General features: G+C 39.1%; 1 protein-coding gene across 1 annotated transcript; it reads left to right on the forward strand.

Annotated features, from left to right (window-relative positions):
• Positions 1 to 5036: 5036 nt before the first annotated feature.
• Positions 5037 to 10181, forward strand: LOC111188447 (E3 ubiquitin-protein ligase TRIM35). Its single transcript, XM_022662179.2, has 6 exons — positions 5037 to 5478; positions 7094 to 7396; positions 7499 to 7521; positions 7623 to 7747; positions 9606 to 9677; positions 10021 to 10181. Exons 1-6 carry the CDS (start codon positions 5074 to 5076, stop codon positions 10179 to 10181), a joined length of 1089 nt encoding a protein of 362 aa, XP_022517900.2. The 5' UTR covers positions 5037 to 5073.
• Positions 10182 to 11513: the final 1332 nt, after the last annotated feature.

Genomic DNA, 11513 nt, shown 5'->3' on the forward strand with positions numbered 1-11513 from the left:
TTGTTTGAGAAAATATAAAGTATGTATTTTAGTTCCATTCATGTTCTACAGTATTTAATTTACTTAAACATGTGTTATTATCTGCTGTGATTCTCCACTCTGTGTCCACAAACCTTTGTATTTTCAGAAATTCTAAGCTTTTAATTTTTTTTAACAGTTTTATTCTTTGTCTTTAATTTTATGGAAAACTGTTGCTTGGATTCTGATTTCTGAGTTTTTGTTAATAAATGTATCCAACCAACAGATCTCATTATTAATTGGCCTAATATCCATATACATGGAATGGCCATATCATTAAAACCATATCATTAAAATCATCAACTTCAACAGTTCGAACTATGTAACTCTGACTGTGGAGCTCAATCTCAACACTCAGTCCTGTTACCTAAATTAATTCTTACATCCTATTGGTTTATTTTTTTAAAATAAAAATTGTGAAAATCATTCAAATTTGCTTAGTGTCATCATGCAATTAGCATAGTCGCCATTCAGTTACTTTTCTTGTTTTTGCTAATTCTTCGCTAAAAACTCATTCCTGTTACTCAAAACATAAAAAGTATCAGGAATGAGTTCCAGTAACAGGAGTGATTTTTTGTCATAAATATCAATTATTAAAACATGCAGTCTATAACCATTTCTTTAAAATGAGAAACTTTCTTGAGAGAAAATTTAAGGAATTCGTGGATTTGCTCTTAATGCTTTTTAAATGTCACGAGTTTTGTAACCATCTTCAGTTTAGAAACCTTTTAAAAATTAAGTAAGCCACTATTTTAGCTGATTTTAGGTTCTAGCAGGAAAACTCTAAACAAAGTGCAGCAAGAAAGATTTAATCCCAATAAACACGTATGACAATTAGTAAGTGAATATAGTGTATATAGAGTCTTTGGCGAAAGCCCCGTCGAAGCCCAGGTCCGCAGCGTCTGGAACCTCGCAGATCCTGCCGTACTTGTACGGCGGGGGCGGAGCCTATCCCCAAAAATATAAAAAGATAATTACCCACAGGAGGATCCTTTACCTGGTTCACGTATTCTGGAAGGAAAACAGTTATAAACAAGCTTGAATAAGGTGTTCAAGATTAAAGTGTTATTTGCTGAGTACGTGTGTATTACAGTTGCGCTCATGTTTTGATAGCATACATTTATTAGGTTCGTTGTATACAAAGTACTTGTATACACTGCTTGAGGCTATTTTAGAAGCGTATGATAAGCGTAACGTTGACGTGATCAGCATGAGAAAACACTTGCGGACTAACTATACATTAAGCCTTGAGGGGCACAACTTTTGGACGCCGTCGTAGAAAAACGCGGACTACGAGTCCAAAGGCTATAAGGGCGGGCATGGCCCGCTGTGCAGAAAAAAAACTCAGACTAGGAGTCTAATGAGCATAGGAACGGGCACGGCCCGTGTTGCTATCTAGGAGCATAAGGAGTAGGATATTTGAGCGAGCGCGAGCTGTCGTGGCAGTACGTTATAACAGTATATTCATTTGACGTCTGTATAAAAACCGCCTCCAGTTGTTTGCAATTAAATAGACATATTAAATAGATATATAAATAAATAGATATATATGTACAGAAATTACTTACTCAGACATCAGGTATCCCGAACAAGATGGGTGAGGGTATAAGAACGAGCACGGCTCGCGACTGCAGCAGCGCGGACTACGAGTCCAGTGGGTATTTAGAGCGGGCAAGGCCCGCGATCGCAGCAGCGCGGACTACGAGTCCAGTGGTTATTAGAGCGGGCACGGCCCGCGATCGCAGCAGCGCGGACTACGAGTCCAGTGGGTATTTAGAGCGGGCACGGCCCGCGATCGCAGCAGCGCGGACTACGAGTCCAGTGGGTATTTAGAGCGGGCACGGCCCGCGATCGCAGCGGCGCGGACTACGAGTCCAGTGGGTATTTAGAGCGGGCACGGCCCGCGACTGCAGCAGCGCGGACTACGAGTCCAGTGGGTATTAGGGCGGGCACGGCCCGAGAATTAAAAGACTTTCCATTATCATTGACTGCTATAACATTTTACTGATGATTGTTATTAGACACCTTGTAAGTCATGATGCGAACAAAGCAAATATAACAGGGGAAGCGAAATTAATGTCAAAACAAATGTCAGGAAGCACCAAATGCAGAACCAAGGACAGACTGTCCTTGGAGAACACCCCCAAAACCAAAGGACCAGGGAAAGTAACATCAGCACAAACCATAAGACATAAAGCAACGACAAACCGGATCGGATACTTAACATTGAGGCACGTAATTTGCACAGCAGTACGTCAAAGCAACCCGTGATCGGTAAATGCACATAACTTCGGCCACTAAAAAGTTCCAAGGCAATAGCAACCGCTGCCCACGGCGTTGATTAATATGTTAAAACACGGCATCGTAAAAGTAGAAATTCTGCAAGAAAGGTACATGCCAATCATAAAACAAAACATAGCACAGGCAACACAAAATTAACCCAATAAAAGGCAGCAAATCACCAGAATTAGACTAGGTACGGAGTCAGAGCAGTCCACGAATCACGTAATCGAGAACCTGTGCAGTATTGTACATGAGAGTGTTTCTTATACAAGCAGCATCGGACACGAGTCCAATCAAGCAGCGGAGCGGGCACGGCCTGAGACAATAAACAACGCGGACAGCGAGTACAGTAAAGCATTAGAGCGGGCACGGCCCGAGACAATAAACAAGCGAACTGCGAGTACGGTAAAGCATTAGAGCGGGCACGGCCCGAGATAAACGATGCGGACTGCGCGTACAGTAACCAGCAGAGCGGGCACGGCCCGAGATAATAAACAACGCGGACTACGGACTGCGAGTACAGTAAACCATTAGAGCGGGCACGGCCAGAGATAATAGGCAGCGCAGAAAGCGAGACATTAAAGCAGTAAGTAGAGCAGGCACGGCCCTAGACAATAAGCAGCGCGGAAGCGAGTACAGAAAAGCAATTGAACGGGTACGGTCCGAGATAAGAAGCAGCGCAATAGGCACTTGCGACGAGCAAAACAGCTGCATAACAATGCTTTATAATAAAAAACGTATTACAACCAATTATGAAATTTACAAAATAGCGCCACTTCGACAAAATAACTTAAAACAAATGAAACAGTCAATACAATCACCCAATACGAAAAAGTATTAAAGCAGCTCCAAAACAAAAAAGTGCCACAATACAAATATCAAACAGTGCTTCTAAATTAATGTGTAAAATACGAAGGTATATAAAATGGAGAAAACGGCACCCATAATAGAGCCGGTTCCAATAGTTGACTTCGAAGAGTCGGCTCCTGAGCCGGATCGATCGCGAACGACACATCAATAACATTCAGCAACGGTAAAGCCCAAGACCGATAAACGAACCATAGGAGCGTCGCGAGAATGAGATCACAACGAACGAGGATTAACCAAGTACACTAAGTTTATTTATCATATCAAATTAGGTTTTGGCGCTGCATGAACGAAACACTTTGCAAGCAGTGCCCGAAGGGTCAGCTCCACTGAGGCGTGGGCGTGTGTGTGTGGACAGTAGGAAGGGAGCAGGCTATCAGCGCCACATTGCTGGTTCAATAAAAAACCCAAGTTAATTTCGAGCACTAAACGTAAGCAACACAAGCAGGCGTGCGGAGCGACAGAAACGTAAAAAACGGAGGGCGGGCGCGGGGCTAAAACTATCGGGTGCCAGCAGGAGCGGGTTTAAAAAACAGCCATCCAGCCCAGACTTCTCGAGCGAAGCGTACAAACTCAGCCACAGGCACCGGACAGAGCCGTGGAAAACGCAGAAACACCAAGCAACTATCCGAACACCGCCAAGAAAAGCCTCAGCACTAGACCAGAACGCCACAAAATCGACACTGAGCCGAAACAACCAGCACGATTCAGCACACGGCTGCGAGCCGAGACAAAGCATCGGAGCAGCAAGCCTCGAAGGCAAGCGCGACACGGTCACGTGATCCAGCAAAACAGGAACCCAGACCGCCAACAGCAAACACAGCGAGGATCCAACCAAAACGCCAGCGACAGAACAGAGAGCAATACAAACCAACATGGATCCTACGAGCAGGAAATCGAGCCAACTACGAACGAGCAGCCACGCAGACGGGCGAAAACGGCAAACTGAGAGCAAGGTAATGACAAATGGCAGAAACACCATGAAGCCACGCGGCAACGACCGGCGCCCGAAAACGTATGTCAGCGTCTGCAAGCAGGGGAGAACAGGTATGAGGGAGGTCTTTTAAGGACAGGTGGGAGTTGGTGATTGGCTGAGAAAATTCGCGTGATTTCGAGTTTACCGCTAGAACCTACTCAGAGCTTTCAGTTTTGTTTTTATGATCTTTGGTATGTTTTTAGTAGTTTTTTTTTTAGTTAACTTGTTTTTAACTTTGATTTGTTTTAGCTGTTTTTCACATTTCTTTCATTGTTTCCTTCTTTTATTTTATTAATATTAGTTATTATTTATTTGTATTTTACTCTTTTCAAGTTTATTTTATTTATTCATCTGTAGTTGCATTTTATAATTTTTGTTACCTTTTTTATTGTTTTTTTTCAGATGATTTTATGATTCCTGCTCTTAAATCCATTTTTTTAACCTTATTTATTTTTTATCTTTTTTATAATACCTTATATCTTAATAAAATGATTTTTTTATTATTATTTATTTATTTATTATAATTTTTTTTATAAATCCCTTTCCTGTGTAGTAAATGAGGGCCACCCTCAATGTACTTTGAGTTTAAATAAAGGTTGATTAATTGATTGAGAGTGTATCAATAATCATCAGAGGAGCCAAGTAATGGAGTACAAATACTTTGTTACATTACTTTTTTATTTAAACACTTTTACTTAAAGAGTAAAAAGGTTGAGAATTTTTCTTCAGCTTCTACAGAAGTATTTTGTTAAACACTAGTATCTAAAATGTACTCCTACCTGAAGAGTAATGAATGAACTTTTTCCACCCCTTTGCTAATCATTTACTAACATATATGACTTTGTCTTTTTTTTATTACCGTGTATTTCTTTATCTTTAAGTCCAGATGAGGCAATATCGTACAGAGTTCACTCCGGAGAGTTCCAGCGATGGCGTTCTCTCTTTCCACACTAAAACGAGAGCTCCAGTGTCCTGTATGTATTGAGATTTTTAAGGACCCAGTAATTCTGTCCTGCAGTCACAGTTTTTGCAGGACATGTGTACAGAGGAGCTGGAGAAGAAGTCCTGGAAGACAGTGTCCTCTCTGCTCGCGACGGTCATCAAAAGACCATCCGCTGTCCAATCTGACTCTGAAGAACACCTGTGAATCTTTTCTACAGCAGAAGAAGAAAGAGGAGGGTTCCAGTTTACAGGGTGCTCTCTGTTCTCTGCACCTCGAGATGGTTAATCTGTTCTGTGTGGACGATCAGCAGCTGATCTGTGGGAAGTGTGTGAGCGCAGATCACCTGAGTCATAGCTTCTGCTCCCTCAGTAAAGCTGCCGACTCTCAGAAGGTAGGAAGAAGCATTTATTCATTCATATATTATTTACAATCAGCCTATAAAAACTATTGGTCTTTATCTTGGACACTGCATAAGATGCATCTTGACGCTCATTGCTATTTTACACCCCACCATCAGTCTATTTACACATGCTCCTCCTATATCGTTTAAAAATAGCAACAGTGCTTCTGAATATATCTACACTGATGGGCGTGGGGGTCTGGAAATGAGGTGTGTTCAGGTACATTTCTAGAGTTTTGCTTGTTTATCTTGGTAACAGAAAACACAGGAGCTCCACTGACTGAATACAACCTAGACAGACGCCAACAGTCAGACGTTCATCGCTATCTTGGCAACACAGGTGCAATAAACAGAATAGTAAATAAAATAACATTGCTGTTCCCGTAAATGAGCTGCTGGAGCTCCTTCACAGCGTCAACCAGCAGCTCAGTTTCCTCTGCTGAGAAGAGTTTGTTGAACACGTCCAGGTAGCTGCACCGTTACAATAGCAATCCACCAAAGACAGAGCTCACCTGATCTACTCTTAAAGAGAATGATGAGCACAATGATTGGTTTATTTCACATTACGCCCAAAACTAAACACACCCATAATTAATTAAAAGAACTAGTACATGCACAGGGTGCATACTTTTCCCATCGTTACGATAGAAAAGACACACTGACTATCATGTACCTCAACAACAGAGAGACTTTTCAGGCCCACCTTTTTATTAATAAGAGTCTTTCATGGTATGGTGGTTTGAAATCTTAGAGAAAGCATGCTACCTTAAAGATCTTTTCCATGAACATAAATGCACAAGACAATGCAAAACTATGTGCTGCATTAACTGCATTTTCCCATACTGTTACTAAATAACACCTGAAACACTTCATCATCAGTGCCTAAACATCTTTAAAATGTTGTAGTTCATTCTTGCAACATTTTAAAGTGGTTAAAAGTGGTGTATCAGGTCTGAAATGCAGGAATGTATGTGTCAGGTTTTCGTCCTGTTCTGTGTTCATTTGTAGCCCCGCCCTCTCATTACCTTCCACGGGTGTTTCTTGTTTCCTGTTCCCTCTATGTGTATTTAAGCCCCTGTATTTTCAGTGTTAGTTCATCGGTTTTTGTTTTGTCTTTATGTCTGTTTGTTTGATGGTTTTCCTTACTTTCTTCTACTTTCTTCTCAGTGTATTCCCTGTTTTATATGTTTCGGTTTATTGTTTCTTTATTAGTTTTATTTGTTAATAAATCACTTGCATTTGCCTCCGTTTTCCACCTCCTCTCCTTGCTCCCTGCTTCCTGATAGTGTGTATATTCATAAATGAAATGAGGTTGCAATGTTCATACTATCCTAACTTTTTCTAAATCAGGGTTGTTTATGATGCGTCACAAATATGTTGTGTTCTCAAGAAAACTAATGAAAAGTTCAAGGTGGAAATAATAAACGTGGACTGTAAAAATATTTAGCTTGCTTCCCCCAAAAGTTACTCAAACTTTAAGTTAAGTTTTTAAAGGATTTTTTGTGTTACTGTGTGTACTAAATATCACGGATTTGGATTAATCGTTAAACTAAATCATTACTAATTTAATTTCTGGTTATTTGAACACCATATTATGTCTGTTTAGGAAACTCTTCAGTCTCATCTCACACAGCTGAACAAGAAACTCTCAGATTTCAATAAAGCGAAAGCTGCTAAAGACCTGACGCTCCAGCAGACGGAGAAACAGATGAAGCAGGAGTTTGAGAAGCTCCACCAGTTCCTCAGAAGAGAGGAGGAGGTCCGAATCTCTGATCTGAGACAGGAAGTTGAGGAGAAGAGCCAGAGTGTGAAGAAGAGCATTGAAGAGCTGGAGAAACAGATAAAGGGGATCAGCACTCTAGTTAAGGAAAGAGAGGAGCGGAAAAAGGACGCTGCCTTGTTTTTGCAGGTGAGTTAAATAGTTAAATTCTACTGTAGCATCTTTGCTAGTGTCTAATCATATTGAGTTGAATCGATATCAATATTAAATGACATATAATTTGATTTACAGGCTGCCAAGACAGCAAGTGAAAGGTAAATACTATTTTTATTAACACATTTATTTAACGTGACGTTTTTTTTTTATTTGTTATGAAATGTAAAGTACTAAAAGTGGTGTAAATGTTCATCTCCAGATTTAAGAATTCTGCGCCGGATTTCAATCCAAATTCACAACCTCAGATTAATGTTGTCCCGCACCTGGACAACCTGAGCTACAGAGTGTGGGAGAAGATAAAGCACTCATTGTCTGCTGACAGTAGTAAGTAACTAAGCTTAACATATGTCTAAAATTGCCTTTTTAGTTTAGGTATCTTCTGATGTTCTGTAGACTGTCTTTAAGTTTGCAATGATGCCGTTATACTCTGTAAAATTGATTTTTGATTAGGATCAGGATATATACACACACTGAAATATCCCAGAATACTCTGTTTAAGAGTATCGTGTTTTTCACACTATAAGGCACACTGGACTACAAGACTCAGGGTAGCTAACTAAATTAAGTTACGTTAAGTTAAGTAAACAAAACTGTAAGTTAAACGAGTGCTGGATGTGAATCTACACAGATTTCTCTCCTGAAAACTGTTTATTTGGGTGAGTAAAGCGCTTCTGTTTATTTATAGTAAGCTTAGATTCCCAAATTTCTCCAGCACTAAGGCTGGAGCATTAGCAATAGTGGCTACCATTACCGTTAACACTGCTCCAGCAGTGCTAGGCGGAGTTAGCAGTAGGCTACAGACAGATAATAATCAGCTCTGAACAGGAGCTGAAATAGCGAGTGTGGTTAGCAGCTAATGCTAATAATGCTCCAGTCTAGGTGCTGTAGAACTAAACTGAAACTCTTGTATAACTCTGTACTTCAGTGGAGTGACTTTACTGCTCCTTAATACCTGACTGATAGAATTCATACATAAGGAGCACTGGATTATAAGGAGCTCTGATCATTTTTGGAAAAATAAAAGTATTAAAAGTGCACCTTATAGTGCAAAAAATACGGTACATATACATGCACTGGGAAATCCTATAATACTCCAATTAAAAGTATATACACATTGTGGTAGTGTGGTTCTTATGTTGAGGAGGAACCTTGTTTGAATAGCAGGAAAAGAAAAATTGAGGAAAATGATGGATTTCTGAAACAGGTATGAAATCTCAGCTGGGGTTGGTTTATTTTTTTTTTTTTTACAAAAAACAGCTGGAATTTGTGCTAGACTTTACGATAATGCATACTCAGTCCATAGCAGAGTCTCTTGAGCTCATCAGCTCAGTAATCATCAGTTCACATAAAAACCTCATCCAGCCTCTCACGTCCCTGAGCCCCATTAATTGTCCCATTTACCCCCTTATATACCCCTTTAGCCTCCCCAGACTAAACCAAAGAGAGATACTATTGGGTAAACCTGACCAGAACAATATACAACATATAAAGCAATCAACTACAGGGGTTGGACAATGAAACTGAAACACCTCTCATCATTTTAGTGTGGGATTTTAGGTTTCATATCTAAATTGGAGCAGCCTGGTGTTCAATCTTCATTAATTGCACATTATTGCACCAGTAAGAGCAGAGTGTGAAGGTTCAGTTAGCAGGGTAAGAGCACAGTTCTGCTCTAAATATTGCAATGCACACTATAACATTATGGGAGACATACCAGAGGTTAAAAGAGGACAAATTGTTGGTGCACGTCTTGCTGGAGCATCTGTGACCAAGACAGCAAGTCTTTGTGATGCATCAAGAGCCACGGTATCCAGGGTAATGTCAGCATACCACCAAGAAGAACCAACCACATCCAACAGGATTAACTGTGGACGCTGTAAGAGGAAGCTGTCTGAAAGGGATTTTCGGGTGCTAACCCGGATTGTATCCAAAAAACATAAAACCACGGCTGATCAAATCACACAGAATTCAATGTGCACCTCAACTCTCCTGTTTCCACCAGAACTGTCCGTCACCACAATCAATTATTGTGCTCTAAAACCAGGTGTTTCAGTTTCATTCTCCAACCCCTGTACTTACAAAGCTGGTTAATCATAGCTACTTTCATCCTAGGACAGAACAGGTAAGTACATAATCACAAAATACAAAATGCAATATATTAATATTTCTTTCTTTTTTACAGGTCACCTGAACCCCCCCTGCACCAGCGATTACCCCCAGCCCACTCAACACTACAAAAGCTGGGTGGCAGCAGGTAAATTATCAGATGAAGTGTATCAGTCTTTAGGTGTTAAAGATTTAAAAAATGTCTTTGACTTAAAGTCTTTAGTAGACTTTAGGTGATATTTAGGGTTATGTTATACGTATCTTATCACATACACACACACACTGAGAAATCTCAGAATACTCCATATTGTCTTTCTTCTGTTTTATCTTTAATCTTGTAATCTTTTAGATTAGGATACAGATACGTTATTTTAGTTGGTAATAATCTCTGATATATCTGATCATTTCATTCATTTGTGGTCTGTCTATAGTGTGAAATATATCACAGTTAATAAATCACCTCCAGTATAAAATGTTATTTTTCTCTGCAGATTCTGTCGCTGTAAACTCCTCCTTCAGTGAGGCAGAAATTCCACAAGCAGCCGGAACTACTACACCTCTAAAGTATTCAGAAAATATTCGTTTTGAGGCTCGTTGCGGGATAGACCCTCATGACTGTATAGACTATATAATACAGGAAGAAGAGGATTGACGCTGTTCTCATGTTAGCCACCGTGCTAACAGCTGTGATGCTAACAGACATAGCAGTCATAGAAATTCCAAGCCTGGAGTTTTCTTTATTCTTACAAATAGATTTAAATCAAAATTGGTTTAAAACACACATGTAAATCCTGCCTTACTGTGTCTCAACCACAGCTACAACCTACAGTAACTCCACCAACCCATAAATCAATTTATCACACTGCAAAAACTAAAGTAACTAAATCTTAAAAAGTAAAATGAACAAATTTCATGACAATAAACTTTATATTTGTCTCTGACTATAATCTTTGTTTTACTCTTGCATTGTGTAAGTGTACGGACCCCTTAAGGTGACATCATGTTTAAAATATATATATATATATTGTGTTGCTACAACTGCAACTTATTAAGGCGTGGAAAAGTCGTTTCTCATTCCCACGCCTTTTATAAGTCGTGGCCTTGCAATAGTTTTCTTTTCATGATGCCACATTAACGTTTTGCTTAATTTAGACATACTTTTCACCTTATTTTAAGATATAACTCAAAATTATTAAATTAAGTAAATAAAACTCCCATATTTGTTTAATATTTGAACCATAATTTGTATGTGGCACCAACTATCAACGAAATGTTGAAAAAATAACAAAAAATAAAAAAATAACAGAATTTTATGGATTTTTAAAATGTTATCATTTATCACATTTTTTTTAAATATTGTCATTGCTGATTTATTTTCAGCGTTTAATACAAATTAATAAAAAAAATGAATTATATTTTTTTACTAGTACTGTTTTTATGCACTTTATGCTGTGTTCATCATGATTGTCATGTTTTCTTTGAAGTTTATTCAAACAAATAAAGCTTTATTATAACAAAAATGTGTCCGTGTTATCTTTTGAACATAAATAAATATACCACTGATATAATTAATCATGGACAAATGAGAAAAAAAAGAACAGAAATTTATTTTTATTTAAATATATTCTCTTGTTTGTGTTTTCACTTTGTGTTTGTAATGAATTATTTTAGTCGCTCCACTTTCTGGTTTGCTTCAAATAAATTATATAAAGGAATAAAGAGAAAAACACTAAATAAGAAGGTGTTCAGACTCATATAGACTTATATTTATATATTCATGTATAGCTCAGCTATATTTCCTTGCAGAATTAGGGTTGTGGCTGGACCGTGTGCTTAGCACCGCCTCTAGATGTCGTCAGCCTCTTTTTATCCAATCAAAGCTCTGAACTTTGATTGACAGCAGCTCCTCCAATCAAGCGCTTGTCCGTGTTTTTCATTGGCCAATGAGAGTCTTTCCCCGCCCAATCAAGGAAGTGAGTTGGTG

Source organism: Astyanax mexicanus, chromosome 21 (assembly GCF_023375975.1).
Source record: "Astyanax mexicanus isolate ESR-SI-001 chromosome 21, AstMex3_surface, whole genome shotgun sequence".
NCBI classification, from domain to species: domain Eukaryota; kingdom Metazoa; phylum Chordata; class Actinopteri; order Characiformes; family Acestrorhamphidae; genus Astyanax; species Astyanax mexicanus.

Bases quoted from the DNA above. Each gene is read 5' to 3' on its own strand.
- LOC111188447 (XM_022662179.2), top strand. From the start codon at position 5,074: ATGGCGTTCTCTCTTTCCACACTAAAACGAGAGCTCCAGTGTCCTGTA. The intron at 7,397-7,498 runs GTGAGTTAAATA...TTTGATTTACAG, and splicing joins ACGCTGCCTTGTTTTTGCAG to GCTGCCAAGACAGCAAGTGA. The intron at 7,522-7,622 runs GTAAATACTATT...GTTCATCTCCAG, and splicing joins GCCAAGACAGCAAGTGAAAG to ATTTAAGAATTCTGCGCCGG.